The sequence below is a fragment of the Nothobranchius furzeri genome, chromosome 16 (assembly GCF_043380555.1).
Source record: "Nothobranchius furzeri strain GRZ-AD chromosome 16, NfurGRZ-RIMD1, whole genome shotgun sequence".
In the NCBI taxonomy this organism is placed as follows: Eukaryota; Metazoa; Chordata; class Actinopteri; order Cyprinodontiformes; family Nothobranchiidae; genus Nothobranchius; species Nothobranchius furzeri.
Genome location: NC_091756.1, coordinates 23066098 through 23088075, shown reverse-complemented (window position 1 = coordinate 23088075; position 21978 = coordinate 23066098). Strand labels below are relative to the sequence as shown.

The 21978-nt window shown below is 44.6% G+C and overlaps 1 protein-coding gene across 15 annotated transcripts in view; it reads left to right on the top strand.

The window, feature by feature from the left end:
• Nucleotides 1-21978, top strand: part of cacna1g (calcium channel, voltage-dependent, T type, alpha 1G subunit) — a 452092-nt gene that overhangs the window by 385790 nt on the left and 44324 nt on the right. For 11 of the 15 annotated variants that reach the window (XM_054748980.2, XM_054748983.2, XM_054748979.2 and 8 more), the window contains 2 exons: nt 16385-16536; nt 18440-18549. In XM_054748980.2, the coding sequence (XP_054604955.2) occupies nt 16385-16536; nt 18440-18549 (262 nt within the window). The remainder of the gene's footprint in view (nt 1-16384; nt 16537-18439; nt 18550-21978) is intronic. The other 4 variants (XM_054748981.2, XM_054748978.2, XM_054748973.2 and 1 more) reach the window with 1 other exon arrangement.

Below are 21978 nucleotides of genomic sequence, written 5' to 3'. Positions count from 1 at the left end.
CGGGTGCCGGTCATAAAAGTCCCGAATCAGGGAGGGATCCAAAACATCACTCGCCGGAACCCAAGACCTCTCCTCAGTGCCGTAACCCTCCCAGTCAACGAGGAACTGACGACCCCGACGCTGCACAGAATAGACTGGGCCCCCCGCAACCATCCGGGGGGGAGGAGGGGGCCGGGAGGCAGGAACCAGCGCACTCTCCCTGGCCGGCTTAACCCGGCTAACATGAAACGTCGGGTGGCACTTCATGGACCTGGGGAGCTTGAGTCTAACAGCCACAGGGTTAACGACCTTTGACACAGGAAATGGCCCAATAAATCTCGGGGACAACTTACGAGAGTCCGTACGGAGTCAAGGTCCCGAGTAGACAGCCACACCCTCTGTCCCACCCTGTAAGCCGGAGCAGGGACCCTGAGACGATCAGCAGCCAACTTGTAGGACGTAGATTGTCTCAGGAGGGTGCGACGCGCCCTAACCCAGGTCCTACGACAACGCCGAACAAGGGCATGGGCAGACGGGACGCTGACCTCCCCTTCTAGAGCAGGAAACAGAGGCGGTTGATAACCATACACACAGTGAAATGGGGAAAGACCTGTAGAAGCGGTTGGCAAGGTGTTGTGGGCAAACTCCACCCACACTAGGTGCTTACACCACGTCGAGGGGCACTCAGCGGCAAGGATGCGTAGACCGGTTCCCAGCTCCTGATTTAGCCTCTCAGCCTGCCCGTTACTCTGGGGATGGTAACCTGAAGAGAGACTGACAGAAGACCCCAACAGGGAACAAAAGGCCTTCCAAAAACGGGAAATGAATTGAGGGCCACGGTCCGAAACAATGTCAACCGGGAAACCATGGATCCTAAAAACCTGAGACAACAATACCTCTGCGGTCATCTTGGCCATGGGTAACTTAGAAAGGGGAATGAAGTGCACCATCTTAGAAAACCTGTCGACTACAGTGATAATAGTGGTATTACCTTCAGAAACAGGTAGCCCGGATTCAAAATCCAGAGAGATGTGTGACCAGGGCCGAGTGGGAACGGGGAGAGGGAGAAGTAGGCCAGAAGGACGTGTGTGGGAGGTCTTGTGTCGAGCACATACTGGACAGGCTGCCACATACTCAGCAACATCATGTCTCATAGATGGCCACCAGAACCGTTGCTGAATTACAAACAGTTCTCTTGACCCCCGGATGGCACGAAAAACGGGAAGCATGGGCCCAGTGAATAACCTGAGACCTCTGGGTAGGGGGAACAAAAAGCCGGTTTGCAGGACAACCATCAGGGGCCTGAACCGAAGCAGCTGCCTGCTTTACCTGCTCCTCCACAGACCAGGTCACTGCTCCAACCACACAAGACAAGGGGAGGACTGGTGCTGGGACCTCAGGAACAGAGGAAACTGTGTTAGGCAGGCAGGACAGAGCATCAGGCTTCACATTCTTCGAACCAGGTCGATAAGACACAGTGAAGTTAAAACGTGTAAAAAACAAGGCCCACCTGGCTTGACGAGGATTCAACCTCTTGGCCCGTCTCAGGTACTCTAAATTTTTGTGGTCGGTCCACACGATGAATGGCAGCTTGGACCCCTCGAGCCAGTGGCGCCACTCCTCCAAGGCCACTTTAATGGCCAATAGCTCACGATCCCCAATGTCGTAGTTCCTCTCAGCAGCAGACAGCTTGTGTGACAGGAATGCACAGGGATGAACGCGGTGATCCACCTCGGAGCACTGAGAGAGAACAGCCCCCACTCCCCCCTCGGAGGCATCCACCTCAACAATGAACTGGAACCGGGCATCTGGCATTACCAGAATCGGAGCAGAAGTGAAACTGTCCTTAAGACTCAGAAAAGCCTTGTCTGCCTGAGAGGACCACTGAAACCTGACTTTTGGGGAGGTCAGAGCGTGCAAAGGGGCGGCAACGCTACTGAAACCCCTAATAAACCGCCGGTAAAAGTTTGCGAAACCTAAAAACCTCTGCACCTCTCTCCTCGAGGTAGGGACCGGCCAGTTCTTGACCGCCTCCACCTTTGTCGGATCCATCTGGTTCTCCCCCTGCCTCACAACAAGCCCAAGAAAATGAACAGAAGACTCGTGGAAGGCACACTTCTCCGCCTTCACATAGAGCTGGTGTTGGAGAAGGCGTTGAAGAACCCTCCGCACATGCTGGATATGGGACTGCATATCAGGGGAGAAAATCAGGATATCATCTAGGTACACAAAAACAAAATCATTGAGCATGTCCCGAAGTACATCATTAATCAGAGCCTGAAAAACCGCGGGAGCATTAGAGAGACCAAAAGGCATCACTAGGTACTCATAATGACCACTGGGCGTATTAAAGGCAGTCTTCCATTCATCCCCCTCCCTCACTCTCACAAGGTGATAAGCATTCCTCAAATCCAACTTACTAAAAACTGTAGCACCTTGTAAGAGTTCAAAAGCCGAGGAGACCAGAGGGAGGGGGTACCTGCTCTTGATGGTGATGTCATTGAGACCCCGGTAATCGATACACGGACTTAAAGTGTTGTCCTTCTTGGTCACAAAGAAAAAACCTGCCCCAGCAGGGGACGAAGATTCACGGATTATGCCTGCCCGGAGCGCTGTGTCAATGTAATCCCTCATGACCTGCCTTTCAGGTAAGGACAACGGGTACAGGCGACCCTTAGGGGGCGTGGTCCCCGGTAGCAAGTCAATGGCACAGTCATACGGACGATGCGGGGGCAAAGAGGCAGCCCTTGACTTGCTAAAAACCTCCTTAAGGTCATGGTAACAAGAGGGAACCCGAGACAGATCAGGGAAATCAGAATCACAGCCTGGTAGTACCCCTACAACCTGAGAAGGAGGGGTACTACCAGGAATAGACTGTAAACAATCGCAGTTCCAAGATAAAATTGAACCAGAGGACCAATCTACGTTAGGGTTATGCCGAACAAGCCAGGGATGACCCAAAATGACCGGGTGTCGAGGAAAATCAGACAGGAAAAACGTAATCATTTCAGAATGGTTATCAGCAAAAGTCACTTTAACAGGTGGGGTTCGACTAGACACAGAGCACAACGGATGTCCATTCAAGGCGACAGCCTGCAGGGGGCTTTCAAGAGGCAAAAACTCTAAGTTCAATTGTCTTGCAAATTGAGCATCCATCAAGTTAACATCTGCACCAGAGTCAATGAGCACCACCAGCTCAACAGTCTTTTCAGGAGTGGAGAGCTGGACAGTGGGGCTTGCACGTTGGATGTCATTAGAAAAGGAGGTGCAACTCACCAACGAAAACCTCCTTAGAGGTCCCTTCTTGTTTACTGGACAGTCGCTGACTTGGTGACCCGGCTGGCCACAATACAGGCAGAGACCCTCCCGAAAGCGGCGTTGACGTTCCTCAGGTGGAAGGTGGGCTCTGCCAATCACCATGGGCTCCTCTGATGAAGCTGGTGAAGCTGAGGACACGTTGAGAGAAGAGTCAGGGGCTGACGCACGCCAACTGGAGCCACCATTAGCAGCGCCCCGCCTCCACCGGTCCGGAGGAGAAGGGAAGTCGAAACCTCTCTCTCGTTGTCGGTCTGTGAGCCTCTTGTCAATCTTGATCGCCAGAGCGATGAGAGAGTCCAAATCCTCCGGCAGATCCAGAGGGGCTAACAGATCATTGAGTTCACAGGAAAGACCACTCAAAAAGGCATCAAAAAGTGCTGATTGATTCCAGTCACATGCAGCAGCCAAAGTACGAAATTCAATAGCATAATCAGCGACACGTCTTCTCTTCTGCTGCAGCTGACATAGAGCTCTGGCAGCCTCCCTCCCAGGCCTGGTGTGCTGAAAAATTTGAGTGAAACGCTTAGTAAAAAGATCAAATGACTTACAAATGTCCGCGTCGCGCTCCCACTCGCTCGTGGCCCAAGCCTCGGCCCTGCCCGAAAGGTGGGAGATGAGAATAGCAATCTTGGCTCTCTCTGTGGGGAAAGAGAAGGGCTGCAGTTCAAAGTGGAGGCTACACTGTGTCAAAAATGCTTGACAATCACCAGAGTCCCCAGAAAACCTCTCAGGACGAGCAAGATGAACAGATAGGCCAGGGGATGCAGAGAATATTCCAGGAGTCACCTCCACCTCGTTACTCTGGGGCTGCGGCATGTGGTTCTTCTCTGGAGGCTGGGTTGAAGAGGTCTGGAGCTGCTGCACCTTCTCCACCAGGTAACTGAGTTGATCACTGACAGAGGTAGCAAACTGATCATGTCGAGCATTGAGTTGCCCCATCTCCTGGTGCAGTAGACTCATCTGTTGTTCCTGTTGGAGGAGCCTCTTCCCCTGAGCCCCCAGGGCCCCCAAAACTGAGTCAGAGCTTGCTGAGTCCATTTTTGGCCAGTTTGTACTATCACAGCACAAAGAGGCCTCAAATGCAGAGCTCACACTGTTTTAATCAGCAGAAGGGATTCCTGGCAGTACAGCACAACTGAACAAGTCCAAAACTAACTAAATACACTTTCACAAAGTGTTACTGAGAGCAGGTTCACAGTACTCAACTGAAGAAGACAAACTGGCAAAGGAAACTGTTGCAAAGACGCTTAAATGGAGAAGCCAGAACCCAGGTGCAAGACATGAGGCAGATTAGTGAGGAGCCTCATGTCGTGAAGCTGCCTGTAATGAGACAGGAAGTGAATGCACAAAATAAAACAGGAAGTACCAAAAATACAATAAAACCAGAAACAAGACTGCAAAGCACTCAACCTGCAGAATCACCCATGACAATATCATTTTCAATATGCCCTGATACCAAGCACCTTAAGTTTGACAATAGGTGGGCTTTCTCTTCGCCGTAATTTTAATGACAAACGCTACCAGGTTTACCCATAATTCAAATGGAGTCATTTCCATCCATGTCAGTTTTGTGGACAAAATATTTTCATTTGATTTTTTCATGCCAAATGAGTTTTTGCAGACTAAAACAAAATCAAAACAAAGAATACTTAAATGTAGCTGCTGTCAGTAACAATCTAACAGATTTTAAACGTTAAAACACTCAACAGAAATAGTTCAAAAGGGAAATAAAAAACTGTTATTTATTATTATTATTATTATTTATTGTGACAGAAGCTGGTGTGGTCCACCATAGAGAAGCTTCTCATGATGACATTCTACAAGTTTTGTTCAGCCTTCTGACGCTCATGCGCTCACACACACACACACACACACACACACAAATGTTGGTGAGTGGCTGCGTCTGACTGCTGACTAGAGCCCTGCACGTGCCTAAAATCTGCGCCCGTGTCCGGCCCGGCCCGAGGGGGTGGAGCCCCAGCCCGACCCGGTCCAAAAAGGTATTCAGGATTCTCTGGCCCGGCCCGGCCTGAGCCCGACTTTTTTTAACCAACTAAATGAAAACGAAGTGCGTCAATCCTGACCAATGTGTTAAAAGACGTGCAGGATCCAATCAATTTGTTTTTCCCTCGTTTACCATCACGAAGATAACGGCGCAGGCTCTGGTGGTAATCAAGTTAAATTTTATCTCTTTCCAACAATTTTCACAAGAAAACAGAACAGTTGAAAGCAGGGCTTGTGTTGTGTTGACCGGATAGTTCCCGTATTCGACAGTTTATTTTGACGGAGAAAGAATAGAAAGAATTACCCTGACGCATGCAGACGAACTGACATTTTATTTGTTACACACATCGCAGATGTAGCTAAATCACCCAAGAAAAGATTCCCATCTGAACTTCTGAGCTGCTCAGCGCAGTTCACTGTCAACGCACATATGTGCACAGTGAGCTGAAGTTGTGGAGATTGGCTTGGAGCGCGTTACAGAACCAGAGCGCATGCGGGAAGGTTCCTCCCACTGAAGCGAGTGTTTTCCAAAACCTGTCGCTCAGAGAGACTTGTCACTTAGAAAATGTTCCCTGATTATGAAACTTTGGCTGAATAGTGCTTGTTCCTGTCTCCAATGTGGCGACACATCCAGGAGCCGTCTGAGGAGAATCCCAGAATCTCTTCAGCTCAGAAAGCACCGATATGATTACGTACAAGCGTGACCCGTCAACCCGGTCTCACAGTAAGACTGGGTTGGAACTGTTCAGGTTTACACAGACAATCTTTACATAGAATTGACTTACAGATATAAAATTAATGCAGTAAAATATAAAGCATTTTATTTAAATATCCATTCATTATTTTACAAGCACAGAGAGCCGCATCAGATGGATGGAAGAGCCGCGGGTTGTGACATGTTTCCTCCAGGACCAGAGAGGACACAAACTCAATACATCTCTTTTATTGTGAGGTAATAATTTCTCCGAGTTTTGCGGTTGCGGGCGGAAGTAGACATGCACGCTACGGGGGCGGGCGGGAGCGTAACACACACGTTGCAGTTGCAGGTGGTAATGGTCAGAAATTCAGCGGGCAGGAGCGGGATGAAGAAAACAGTCCCGCGCAGGGCTCTACTGCTGCGTTTGTGTTTCATTCTTTTTTATGAATTTGATTAAAAATAAAGGCACCCGGCCCGGCCCGTGTCCGAGGTAATTACACAGTCGCTGGCCCGAAGCCCGGCCCGACCCGAGGGCCTAGGGCTTCAGTGCAGGGCTCTACTGCTGACGCTCGGTGTGTGTTTTTATTTCTGCAGTGAGACAAACTCACCTCACACCGTCCAGAGTTTGTTCTTTAAAGTTTCTATTAAATCCAGTGTTGACGCATTTAACACGTTTCCTCTACACTGCAGGAGGTAAAGTTTACATTACGGAGTAAAAGTTCGGCAGACACGTTTGTTTATATCAGGGTGGGGGGAGGGGGGGACGGCTGCACACAGACAGCTGGTGTGATCAGCTCTGAAAAGCGTTGATCACAATTTGCAGATCACGTTTATTTTTCACGGATATCGGCCACAGATTCCTCTTCCGTCGGCATTCTAGGAATCGAAACTAGGAATCGAAAAAAAAACTTTGAAAGATTCCGGGAAAAACTAACAGTTGGAACCGGTTCCAATCAATGCTCGATGCTCAACCCTAACAAAATCCAATCCGAAAACAGAAAAAATTGGAGAGCATAAAAATGAACCAATCAGCAAATGTAAATGAGAAAAGAACCAGTCAGAGTCCGGAGCCAGCCACTGTTTGAACACGCTAACCACAGACATCATATATTGATGTCTATGCTGGTAACAGCTGAACAATTTATATCAAATTATATCTGAAAGGAGGCTAGGAGGAAAAGCATTAAATGTGGCGATCTGAAAAGTATTGGCTTGGTGATAGTTCGCATCCGGGGTCTCCCTTGGTTGTAAAAGTGGTGGTAATAGTGAGCGGTGAAAGCAGAGGGCAGAAGTAGATTGCTGTTGCTGCTGCAGCGGAACCGAACTCACAGAGTTGCACATCTGGTTGTTTAATTGTTTTTCTTTTCTTGGTACAGCTATAGGAAGCCTAAGTCACTTCTGCATCACGGGTCCCCGGAAGAACGAAAAAATGAACGCAAGTCAATGGGGCTAAAAACGCTATTTTCTAATTCAGCTTGTTTTGTGCCATGGATTTCACATATGATGTCCGTGAATTTTAAAGATGCATTTTGATACCAAGAACGTGCTTATTTTTGAACGGGGTTAATGCTGTTTTAGGTTTTGTGTGAAAATAAGTCCAGGACCACAAATGCGCTTCACGAAAGTGTCGTCATCGAACCAGACACGGAGAAAATTGAGGGAAAATGGCTGTAAGTTCAGCAAACTTCCCACAGGAGGAAAGAACCACCATAAATCTGGTCAAGTGGTAAGTAGCAGCTATCGGAGAGGAGATTATGCGTTGACGTCACATATGAGACATGCCGATTTCTAGTTTGTAGTCATGCTAATTACGAACAATTACAATCTGATAAATCTCAACGTACGTGACTGGCGTGGTCGAAACACCCATCATTACTTTTCATTTCAATTGCAGTACAACATACGTGTGATCCAGGGCGTAAGGCAAAGCGGGTTAGAAAATAGCGTTTTTAGCCCCATTGACTTGCATTCATTTTTTTGTTCTTCCGGGGACCCGTGACGCAGAAGTGACTTAGGCTCCCTATGGCCGATCAGCCTTTGGTGTACTAGCTGTGTTTTTGTGAGGCTCAGAAAAACGTTCAGGCATCCCACCTTGGTAAAATAGTTCAGGAAATGTAATAAGTAAACCTTGCATTAAGATAGTAATGTCATGATATGAAGTAATTTCCTGTCATGTTTAAAAAATATTACTGCATATTATACAGATTTGTTGACTTTAACTCGTTTTGTTATTCATTGGACAGGGCCAGTGTTCATTTTGATATCTTCTTCATTTTTGTTGGTAAACAATTATAAATATTGATTTATGATTGTAAATAATGAAGTTATTATTGAGTTTTAATGACCCAAAGTAGAAACTGTAGACTGAAACAGAAAGCCAATGTCATCAGAGGACTGGATAATTCAAATACCTGGAGTATTTACAGGTATGCTGTAATGTGGTCCTTTTCTTATTTTTGTGTAGTTTCGTATTTATCCATGAAACGGTCATCTTAAATGCCCAAAAGGCCACTGGACTTCTTCTCTTGTTGCTTGAAGATGTTTTACCTCCAAGAAGGCTTCTTCAACTTTGATCATGGATTGGGAGTTCAGGACTTCTAAGTCGTTGTAGAACAATGCAACTGATTGAGGCATGTGCAGTTACATGAGTCATTGTTTGGGTCTTTATTATTTTCTGAAGGATGCTAACAATGTGATTGGTTTAGATCACATGTTCCAAGGTGAATAAGAGTAAAGAAGACCCCGTCCCAACTATATGCTGCTTTTTTCAGGATTCACTTCTTCCCTGTTGATTGACTCAGGATCCATCTACACCTTTAAGACTGTTGAGACAAATGAATCAAGTGATGAAGACCCAAATGACTCATTGAACTGAAACGTACATGAACAACTCACATCAATTTGATGTCCCTGATTGGAGTGTATCGTTTAACAACAATGTCTGAGTCCTGCTTTCCCAGCCCATGATCAGATCCGAAGTGGCCTTTTGGATGATGAGTGAAAGATGTGATAAAACGTTCTTGTATTGTCCAAAACCGTGCTCCTGGTCTAAAGCATTGCATTTAATGAGATGTGTATGTGGTTTATTGGGTTTATCTGCAGAGTAAATGCTTTCAGTGGATTTGAAGTCTATCATGAGAAAGCTTCCCATCAGTCTCTATTTTGTTTTCACTGTTATCCCTGTTAATCCCCCACCCCCCACCCTTCCACTCACTCTGTCCAATCACTTGCTTTCACTCATTTCAATTTGCCCATCCAGCTCAAGTATGACTCAGAAAGGTGTTTCAGTCTACCATGTGTGAACCAGCACAATGTGTGTTTATTGGGTGTTGAAGAGCACTGATGAGAGTTGGTGTTGTCATGCCCTGTCATTCTAAATGATGTCATGTTTTCTTGCTTTTTTATTTTTATTTTGCCTCTTTTCTTCTGGTTTCCCCAATTTGCTCTGTTGTTCCCATTTGCTCTTTGCCAGTCAAGCCAAATGTTCATCCTTCGTGTCCCTTTTTCCTCCTCGTCCTTGTTACTTTCTCTCTCTTTGATAGTTAAGTGAGACAGCAGAGCAATCTGGACTATCAGTTAAATAATTCTGTTGGTTGTTTTCCAGTAACACTTGTTATTTTTTTTTCTTTTAGACTCAGTGTTTGCTGGATTTCGAATATTGAAGCCGTGGTTTTTGACAGAGAAGGTCAAAACGCAGTTTCGAGCAGACACTGAGTGTTACGGTTCATTACTGAGCCATTTCCTCACGAAGGACAGGAGCACAAAAGCAGCCGTCACACTGAACCAAAGGAAAGCCACTGAGATGTGAAACTCAGATTGTTTCTGCATCTGGATCTTAACATTTTGACACACACTGTTGCTGCTTTTGTGTCTCAGGCCCTTCTCTTCTATTCAAACTCATTTTTGTTTGTTATCCAAGACCCAAATTTTTATTCCCATCTGGTCCCGTTGAATCATCCATTCTTTCCATCCATACCAAATCAGCCATGCATTTGCGATGGCACAAACGCACCCAGAACCATTCAGAGGAGGGCCAGCTGAGCAACAACCATCGTACCAATGACTCAAACCCATAGCAGCATCTTGTCTTGTGTTAAGATTCATTGTCAGATGATTTTAACCCTGAGTAACCAGTACAGTTTCCTCTCCACTTCACGTCCTACTCTAGACATTGTTACACGCACACAGCTTTAGGTTCTTCGTATCCAAAACCCGTTCTCTACAGAAACGATCCAAACCAACATGATCTCACCCACACAATCACAGGATCCTCGTAGTGCTGTGGTGTGCTCTCTCATCGGTCCCACAATCAAGGACCCGTGTTGTGTCTGTATTTCCCAAAAAATAAGATCACATCAGAAATGTATACAATCATATTTTGAGTGTGGCCAAGTCCAAAAGCAACTCTAACGTCACATCTCTATCTCCATGTGCAAAAGAGTGGGTGATAAAACTTTCTCAACCATTTTTTTAACTGTAGGGGTAGGGGGGTGCAATGGTACAGTAAGGGTGGCTGTTAGAGTTGCTTTGGATAGGTAATGTTCTCCTGTTTTCTAACTGCTACATCAACAGACCCTTTGAGATATTTCAAGATTTTAGATCTCTTTTGGCTCTACGTGGTTTTCATGCAAAAACGTCCACAGGGTGACTGCTTTCAGAACTATTTGACCTACAACTTAGTCATGGCTTAGGCTCCATGTGTTCAAAGAACTGGGTCTTTATTTAATATATAATTATGGCCCGTATCTTATTGGGTCACAACCATTTGCCACAAATTGGGAATGTCATTTACAAAGTCATTCGCAGTGTCTCAGAACATTTCAGAGTGTTCACGATCCTCAGGTCTCAGAGTTTTTTGTCATGTTTTTCTTAACATGTTCCAAAGATTTGTCACATAAATATTCCCAAAGATGTGCAGATTTGGAACCCACCTTGAATCTTACTAAATGTAGCTTATGGTGGTGGTGCAGTTGGTAGGATTCGGACCAGCCCTAACCCTCTGAGTGAGAAGGTCACAGGTTCGACAACTCAAAGTAACAGTGACCAGGCAAATAAGAATGTGACCAAAATAAATAAGTAAATAAATAGCAAAAATGTTAGTTAACTGAAGAACTCATCAATTAATGAACTAACACTAAATTAGTAGTTATCACCAATAATCACAATAACTATATTTGTCGATTACAGGCCTTTACATTCTAAAACAACTGAGTGTTAGGTATTTTATATGCGCCACCTGAAATAACACACCTTACACAATTAGAAACAGAGGGGAGAGAGAGAAGGCCCAAACCCCCTCCGGAGTTTTCCATTGTCTCTCTCCCATATTACCTTTCCTCTTTTACCTTAAAGAAAGTCAAAGCACATACAGATAATTTGGTAAATCGTAACAAACCTCAAAATACATTACAAAGCTCCCTTTGCAACGGGTGAGGGAAAGGCACAGAGACACACTGAAGTCAGAAGCCATGATTCCTCTCACAATCAGCCAAAGCTTGTGGAGTGGTTTCATTTGAAAACATACACACACCCACAATTCCTGTACACCCTTCTTGGCCTCAGAAAACAAATAGCGTGAAACCCCCGTTTGACCAGTTTGCTTCAACTAATGGAAAACCACCTCGAGCCGAAAGGAGTTTTCTGAAAACACCCAAACGTAAAAACAAGTAACTAGGTCAGGGTTTTTTCCTAACACTGAGAAAACAAGTTAGGCATGTGGTCTGATGGGATGACAGAATACAATACATAAAATGTTGTGTTTAATACCAACATGAACACAATTTGTAAAGATCCTGTGTTAGAGCTTAACTGCCAACCCAAAGGTTGCAGGTTCAAGACCATATTCAGGTTCCACATTTACATATTCACACACAGGTTTTTCCTGGTATATAGTGTACATGGTTAGAAAACAAGGCACTAAAATCAAGAACCTGAGAGCCATTGCAGTTGAATGGCCGTAAAAAACCACCGGCATCACTAAATTATTCACCTGCTAACCAGGATTCATTTTGTGGTTCTCTAAAAGATAACGGTTGAGTCAATTTGAATGTAGATCAATAATAATGGGATCTAAAATGCCTTGAAATGATTATCCTGATGGGTCTGTTAAAGTTCTGATGTGGAACTCTAGATGAAAATGCAACGATCAGTCATGACAGATGCCCAGAGCTTGGTCATGACCTCTCTGCATTTCCACTGGTCCCGTGGTCCTACTTCCTCTTAAACCTAACCTGATAATGAGGAAAAGAGAGGAGGCTCTTCACACTACATCAGTGAAAGACACAACAACAACGCTGGTCAAAGTGGGGGCAAGCTCAATAATTTCACCGCATATCTACAAATTCTCACTACAGGTACTTTTTTCTTTTCTCACTGAGAAACATTAAAAGAGCTTAGGCTTGCTTCTTTGATTCACCTCCTATCTGCTCCATCCCTATTGGCCTGACCCATCTTTGGTTCTGCCCCCTTTGGCCTATACATCATGTCAGGACAATTGTCACTGATTTCCTCTTTTTTTAGGGACTACGAACCAAGTTACAAACTAGCTCTGCAGTCCCTAGATAAATATGTTTCACGACCCAGCAACTGAAAATATCTTACTGTGGAGGATTGTAAATTGGGCCAGCTGAAGAGAAAAACACAAGTCTGCCTTTTGAGGCAAATTTAGATAAATGGGAAACTGCAGAGGGAGTTGGAACATTTGTGTCTCTGTCTGCTTTAGCTCACCATGCACCTGCACAAAGTAAGTAGAGCAGAGTAAGAGTAATGTTTGCGGTTACACAGATGATGAAGGGTCTTGTGAAAATGAGCTCCCAGTGAGTAAACCAAGCTGTTGCATCCTGCAACAGCTACACCCACCTGTTTTGATCTAGAGGCAATCGGCGTAGACTTATCCAAGATGCCCTAAATCTGCTACCCAGCAGTCATGCTGTGCCTCCTCTAAACTTATTGAGCTGTTTATAAAAAAAGGAGCTGACAAGATGGGAAATTACTGGTGCAGAGATCAAATCAAACACTGAGGTGCTGTAAAGCAAACATGTGACAACGTATGTCAGTCTGCTGAAGCACATTTATCTGAAAAGCCAGGCTGAGCACACCGGAGGCCATAGTGTTTGCCCTTTTCTGGCACGCACATCTCCGTAGGTGTTCGGCACCAGTCAAAGTCCACAGCCAGCCATCCCGAGGTTCAGCCCATACAACCTGTATTCAGGTGGCTCTCCCCTGTTGACAAATTCAATAATTACCAGCAGGCACAAAAAGAGCTGTCAGCTAGGATGTCCCTAAAACCAGATGCAGAATAATTAGGTTGAAGGCACTTGTTGCAAGCCTTCTTCCCAAGCTAGCCTAACTCTTCAAGAGATGTTAACGTCTCAGGGTTGACTTGTATTTCTATTTGTGTGGGCGTGACACCAGCCACTCTTTAAAATGCCCACACTCTGTAGCAGCTGATTAGCAATCACCGCTAACCTAGACTCTGATTCTGGCAAAACCAACTTCATGCAGCTCAAGGGAGACTCAGTTTACTCACAACACACCCTCAGTCCATGAAGCTTATGTACACTTCAGGTTAAGACCCTTGCCAGCTGTTCCTTTTATGTTGAGGAGACAACTGACTTTACCTGTAGCCTAGGATGGAGGAAACAACTTAATACCTTGGGATGGCATTTACAACCAGCATCTCACCTTTGCTCGGTTACCAACAGGAGGAGACCCCACTCGTTCATCCTTTTTTTGTTCCACGAATCCGAGGAACTAGGTTTTATTTCACACAGAATGAAAAAGAATAATAATCCAAACAAAACCCAGACAAAGCGGGTTAAAAGTGAAACAACTCTTTGCCAATAAACCGAGTTATAGCAAAGTTCAGCTGAATAAGCTCTCCAAAAATGACACTAGGTCAGATTATCACAGACAAAAAGCTCAAAGCAAAAGCTTCCTTCTTTCTATCTCTGTACCTCACACACTCCTCCCATCAAAGGCCCTCTCTCCTAAAAACTGTCAAAAGCCTTTCTCCAAAAAGCTCAGTCCATGACTGACTGACTCTCACTCATCCCATCAAGCTCATCTCTTGAACAGACCCAATATCTTCCTTTTTTTCCTCTGCCTTCTTCAGGGGTGCATCTCCATGGCAACACCCCCTGCTCATGAAGCACAATGTCCGATCACTTCTGGTCTTCCTCCTCTCAGCGCCTCCCACAGGCTCCCTTTCTTCTCCTTTTGGATTACATCACCTCCTCTCGTATCCATTGGTCAGTAAGGGGGACGTGGCATGATTACCCTGTCCTTTTCTTCTGCCCAGGATCAAATGGTCATCTCCAGCATTAGCTGGACAAGATGTCTTATTTATATGTTTATAGCATCTTGACCTACTCCACAGAGGATAAAAGATAACATACATGCTTACTCCCAACATCTGTTCAGGTCAGAACAGGTTATATCCACAACATGAATCATTTGACCATATCAGCAAAGTGAAGGCACATCACTAATTTACAACATCACGGTTCAGGGGGCTAGAAGGCTGCCTGGACACACACACACACACACACACACACACACACACACACACACACACACACACACACACATGATAAGAGAAGGTAACAGGCCTTTAGCTTGGTATCACACACACACACGGATACACCTTGTAGAGCCTAGAATTGATTTCACATAATGAGAGACATAATCCAGACTTAATTCCATACAGTAACAAGTCTGATTGTACTCCATACAACAGCACTCACAGGAGGTAAGACACCCGCCAGACCTCAGCCACTCTCAGCAAAAGAAAAAGAAATCACTTCCGTTTTTTCTTTAGATTTGCCAGAAGAAAATGGGTCAACATGTAAGTCAAAGAGGATTTCTGATAAACTGAACTATAGTGTAGCCTTAAGAGAGCAGATCATTAGCTTGTTGTTAGGCTATGCAGTCACTTTGAAGATGACTCAGATTTATTTATTTGTTTTCATGTGATCATCATTGTTGTGAGTCAGATAATAATTGTTTTTACTAGAAATTAAACAAGAATAAAACAGTAAAGACAAAAGCAGAGTCAAAAGACTGAGATTAAAGTCAGATGTCTTCTTCTTTTACCTTTTCAGTGGCCCTAATCCTCCCCCATAAGGACTTGGTGGCAATACCTTTGTTAGCAAGCACAGAGGTCAGACGTGTCTTGAAGTTGGTTTGCACACATTATAGAGGCCTATCTTGTCCCACACCTCTTTGCAGCTCCTCTCCAAGCCATTAATGGTTTCTGTCTTGTGACTGAAGGTAACACTTATGGGGATTCATTCTTGATCAAGCCATGTAACAGTTAGCTTGATACGCCCGGGAGATTTTTCACCCTAAACCTCCAAACTGAGAATGATCTAACCACGGATCTACACATCCCCACTTCACAGAACCAAACTCTTCCTTCAGGACTCTTCTCTGTCCCATACTATAGCAACTTAAAGCTTCCATCCACTCAGACATGTAAGGCCTACAGACTCCGTTAACTTAGGCCTAGTTTCTCATTCCCTGATGTACGGGGGGAATTCTAGAGATGCAATTTAGACCCTACTAGTGACCCATCATGAACCTTACACACACAAACACACACTCTTGAGACATGCTTTCAGTCTGGAGCAGCTGCAGCCATGGTGTTAGCACACACAGCACAGGTGGAAAATGTTCACGACACCTTTTGGTGGTGTGCGTGTGTGTTTCCTCCTCTGAATTCCCCTACTTTTCTCCTTCGCTGATGGTTGTGATAAGGCGATGGATGGCCCAGGCTTCCTCTCTCTTCCTCATTCCCACTTCCAAACCCATTCATCTCTCCGCTACAGACAGAGGGATTAGGTAAGGTACGGAGTGATGGATGGGCATGGAAAGCTAAGTTTCTACTGCTTTATGTTCTCCACCTGTGAGCAGTGAAGTGAAGGAGAAAAGGAAACGGCAGAGAGAAAGGGGAGAGATGTCCGGAGCTCCTGACATCTGTCTCTGTCATGACAGTTTCTCAAAGATGGGTTCCTATAAGTTATCGTTGATAAGAGGGGAGGATTCATTCATTACTTGTGACTTTAGGCCACAGGGGTTCTAGCAAGAGTCTCCCCATCTCTTCTGTGATTTTCTGATCTGCCTTTCCCTTTGAAAATTCCTTCATGTCTCACATACTGATATTGTCAGTGTGAGTCTGCCATAAGTCTCACTAACCTCCTTTTTTCCTCTAGAGAGTCTTTGGCTTTATTCCTCAGCATTTCAGGTCAGCTGTGCGGTGTCCCTGTGTACTATCTTCTATCTCACTTGTTACCACTATCCCCACTCCTCCTCCACCTTCTCCTCTTTCCGCTTGCCCCCCTCCCTTCCCCCGCACCCCCACCAACCCTTCACCCACACTTCCAACAGAAGCTCAGAGTAAGCCATACTACTCGGATTACTGCCCCACTCGGCTCCTCATCCACAAGATGTGCACCAGCCACTACCTGGACCTGTTCATCACCATCGTAATCGGCCTCAACGTCATCACTATGTCTATGGAGCACTACGAGCAGCCACAGGTCAGACGATAACAACCCTGGTAGTAGTCACAATGCTGTGAATGAAGGTGTGCGTGTTTTTGGTTCACCTACAATGTTGTATGGTTGCAGTCATCGATTTCAGGCTTGTGATGATTGATATTTGCAAACAACCTGCAACTTTAATGATTTGGGGTTCACAAGCTTGAATTTATTGGGGATTTTAGAAGTCTTTTAACTTGGCAAAGCTCTCAATGTAAGACTGTGGTTTCTAGTTTCTATTGCAGCAACAAGAAAGAAGTTAGTTAGACAGTTAGTTCAATGGTTTTCCACAATAAGATTTATGTTTGTATGAGAGAGTGAGGCTTTAAGACCTGAGAACACTGAACCAGATGTCAAACACAGAGGTGGCAGCATCATGATGTGCACAAAGAGGATTGAATAATGGAGGCGGACTACCTCCAGTTTCTTCAGCCTCACCTGAAATCATCAGCTAGGTGGACTGGTCTCCCCAAAGACCGAAAATCTTTGCAACACACATAACGGCCAAACATTACCAGTGTAGACAAGCGCTAGCCATTTCTGCCTAGATCAGTGGTAAAATGTTAGCCAGAACTATATCAGATGCCTGTTGATGCTTGCACAGGTGATTTGAGCAGTTGTAACTTTCTGAAGTTAAGTGAATATTAGTGGATGTGCATGTACATTTTTGACCCAGATTTTAGAATTTTAAGCCTGTATGGAAGACAGAAAACCCCAATAAATTCAAATACGAGCAAAACATTATTATTTTATCAAATCATGGGAATGATATATTGCTTAATGATTCCACTAGAAACATGACGTTACTCAAGCTTGGGAGTAGATATAGGTGTATGTGGGTATATGCACTGTTCAACAGACGGATAGGTATGTGTGTGTATAAGCAGGTGAGAAAGTATGTATCCATGTATGTATGGGTGTGTGTGTGTGTGTGTGTGTGTGTGTGTGTGTGTGTGTGTGTGTGTGTGTGTGTGCATATACTATTTGCATTGCTTATACATGAGTTTATAGGTATATGTATGTATGGGAGTATGAATATGTGTTTGTATATATGTGTAAGCATATTTCTATGTATAAATACAGATGTGTATATATGGGTTTATGTATTCATGTTTTTGCATAGTTTTCACAAATGACTAAACATATTCATTGCAACTATTTCACCTACGTGGACTCATGCTGTCTGCTAGGATGACTACACAGATGGAAGCTGTTTATTTAGACTTAGATGCAAAGAGGTAGGATCTTACAAGCTGCTTCATCCTACAAATGCAAACACTGTATAATTTATATGGATATGCACCTTTATGCTTTGCGACTACCTTTTGATAAAATTGGGTGTTTTGAATTGTAGAAAATCTTGGAAATGAAGCCAAAACACATCACAATGGTCCCAGTTGCTTTCATTGATCAGTATCTATACATGTCGGCAACAATGATGTTTTCTAATCTGAAGAACCATCTCTGACTCTTGAGGACCGCCATCTTGCCTATTTTAGAGGTTTCAACCCTGATTTTAATCAGTAGGTGATTAACAGGCTTCTGTAGAGTTTAATGGCTCTCTCATCAGGTGATTCAACCCCTGAATCAGGTGTTTTGGAGCAGGGTAACAATTCCATTGAATTGAGCTGAATGGACTTGAACCAGAAGGAGTTGAGGAGAGTTAAACTTGAGCTGAGTTGGATTTATGGGGTTTAAGGGATTTGTAGCAAAATCATGTTGATTCAAACAGCATTTGCACTGATAATTAGAGGAAAAAAAGTAATCAAGAGTGATGCAAACAATCTATTAAATGAGTGATTGTGGCATGGTTTCACTATATCTCACAGTTTTCTACATTAACTTCAAACATAATGCTTGGTTTACTCCTGCTCACTTTACCTTGATCTAATGTCCCTCCTAGGAGCTTGACAACGCATTGAAGATCTGTAACTACATCTTCACTCTTATTTTTGTTCTGGAGTCCGTCTTCAAGCTGGTGGCCTTCGGCTTCCGTCGTTTCTTCAAGGACAAGTTAGTATTTAAATAAGAGCTTTTTCTTTGAAAAATGTGACAATGTGTACTAAATGTCTCTGTCAAACCTTGCAAACTAACACCAGTGTTAAACACCAAACAAAATGTGTTGCATTCATGTTAAATCAGCCCACTGACAGTCTTCAAACACTCCTGAGTGTCTTCTCATGGGTGGTAAATCATAAAGTTTTCAAGTCCTATAGTCATCAGCACACACCTGTGAAATTCATCTCTGCATTTGACCCATCTCCATGGGGAGCGGTGAGCTGCAGCTGTGGCCTTGCTCGGGAACTATTTGGCGGTTTAACCCTCCAATTCAACTCCTGGAAGGTAATTCTGTCCTTACAGGACCATGGCGTTTGCAAAACGGGATTTGCCGCGGCTCCCTGGGGAGGATAAAGGTTGTTTATAAGATCAGACCGTGGCGGTAATGTGGCGCAATCGTGGCAATTTTATAAAAGATTAGGTGATGGCGGCATAAAGCGGGTATGGGGCAGTCTCTGCGCTGCCGCAGACTTCCGTTTATTTTGGACATAACTTGCTTTTTATTGCGATTGAAACCGTGATCGTTAAGTTTTTTTTTTTAATAAGCAGCTCCTAAAGGTGTTTGTCCCCATCAGTCCCTGTGCAGACTCTGGTGATCTGAGCTTCAGCTCTAACAGAGAGATGCTCATGGAGCGCTGCGGCGCTCCAGTTTGCCGTCTCAGCTGATTTTGTTCAATAAGTCCCCACGTCATCAGGACATCTGCCTCTGTTGTGCCAGGGTGCATACGACAGACCATTACCGCAGTATTACTACCAAGTGATGCGGAACGAATGCCACAATATTCGTGCAACGCCATGCCGGCATGGCGCGTTTATAGACTTACCATTGCGGCAATACTACACCGATTTGCCGGCATGGTGTGTCTTGTAAAAGCACCTTAAGTATCAAGCAGTTAGACATTGGGTCCCACTGTTAAAGTCTTTGCTTGGACCCGACAGGGATTTGAACCCTGATCCCCCAGCCTCAGGGCGGATACTCTACCACTAGGCCACTGAGAAGGTAATAATGCTCCGTCATTAGAGTCCATGAAGGTAAGATCGAAGGATGGAACAGTAAGGTGGACAGACAATGATGATCTTAGTGAGCAGACTGCAGAAACAAAGTTGAATAAGATCAGATATTTGTGGGGGGAGGATTGCTAATAGCTTTACTCAACTCAGCTTTTATTTTCAAAGCACCTTATAGGCATGAAGCACGCCACCAAGGCGCTGTACAGCAGTAAAATGAAACACATAAAACCAACATAGTGAAAATTACAAAGTAAAAGTATATAAAATATCAGCAACAACATCAGCAACAACTAACCAAGAAAGTTAAAAGCCAGATCATAAAAGTAGGTCTTCAGCATTCATTTTAAAAACCAGTTAAAGGTAAGAAGTAGGACTGTGAACTTGAACCGTTGTAGGCAATGGAGCTGCTGCAGAAACAGGCTTATGTGATGAGATAGGGGAGTGTTGGTGGTGACATGTGCAGCAGCGATCTGAACCAACTGAAACCTTTGGAGGGTTTTTTGAGGGAGACCAATCAGTAATGAGTTGCAGATATCAAATCAGGAGGTGACTAAAATGTGAATGAGGTGCAGAATGAGAAGAAAGACAAGACCAAAGGCAAATACTATTACCAAGGTGAACATAGTCTGATTGTATGATGTTAATTTTATTTTCTGTTTCAATTTCTGTTTTATTTATGAAGCGCCAAATCACGACAAGAGTCATCTCAAGGCACTTCACATAGTAAACATTCAAATACAGGTCAGGGGCCTCATTTATCAAGCTTGCTTACACACAAAATGGGGTCGTAAAACTGCGTAAGCAACTTTCCACGCAAACTTTGGGATTTATGAAAGAAAACTTAGCGGAAAAATGTGCGCAACTTTAAGTTGACTAAGGACCTGGCTTACACACATGTTGGACATGGAGAGCACCTGCAGTGCTGCTGCTCAGAAGATACAATTATGAAATCCTGCAGCATTATCACTTGTACTGCTTCGTTTTTACACAGAACAAGACCCCCCACACGCGCACACACACACACACATAGCCTGAAGCCAGAATACGGAATGCAGAATATCAGCAGGGGGACAGATTGAGACAGAACATCATACGTCTGTGACAGTGTGTGTCCTGTCACTGTGACCCGATTGATCATGTGTCCTGGCTACTTTGACAGGAGAGATCTCTGTTTGGGTGACTGGTTAGCATGTGTGACTTTCACCCAGGAGTCTGGGGATCGAATCCCGATTGGACCACTTTTTTTTACATCCGCCACAGATCTCTCTGACGAATTAACAACATTGACGGCTTCAGCAACGCTGTGCCACTTCGTGGATTTTCTCTTATTTGTTTTGCAAAAGCACTTCCTTTCATTTCTCCACCTCACCCACAGGTACCTCAACTTCTGCTTCTGTGAAATAGCGCTTCCTTGATCTGCGGTGGTGATCGAAATGCTGCAACAAGGCTTATTATTATGCATGAGATCCACAAGGCACTTTGCATTGACCATTTATGGCAGTAAGTGGGCGTGGTGAGGTCGGGATGTGACGAAAATGCAGCTGGGAAACATTCTCGTTAGTCTCTGATTTATGAAGCGGAGATTGCGTGCAGCTGTGCGCACTCCATGGTTGATCGACCACGAACCTGCTTGGCGTAAGTACTTTTTTTTTGCTAGAGCTGAAGTCTTGAGGGATCGTGTGATCTCGCGAGTCCAGCAAAGAGCACAGCGAGTAAACCGTTCCGGTGCCGTTTCACGCCGCTGATGCTTCCAATGTGAAACCGACAAAGTCACTGAGGCATGTAATACCCCCCAGACCACAGTAAGGTGGCAATGCCTCAGGGGGAACATAAAAAACAAATAATAAAATAAAATATTTCTCATCAGGTCGTAACTAGAAACACACACACACACACACATACATGTGCTGTGCTTATTTTTGTTGCAAATTTTAAATCAGGCGTGGGGAACCCTGGTCCTCGAGGGCCGGTATCCTGCACGTCTTTGCTCCAACACTTACAATTCAGTGGTAGAGTCACCTGTGCAGCAGCTCATCAGGCTCTGCAGAAACCTGTTAATCACCTGCTGATTGAAATCAGGTGTGTTGAAGCAGGGTTGAATCTAAGTTATGCTGGATATTGGCCCTTGACCCGAGTTCCCCACCCCTGTTTTAAATAATCATCTTCAGCACACAAACACCACAGAACATCAGCAGGTAAAAAACTAAAAAAATAAATTAAGCTGATATCCAGCTGCTGGCTTTAGTGCAAGAATAAAGTAGGTCCATGAGTGTATTTGCAAAGTTGTGCTTGCGTGCGAGCACTCACACGTACACACACACACACACACACACACGTACACACACACACACACACACACACACACACACACAG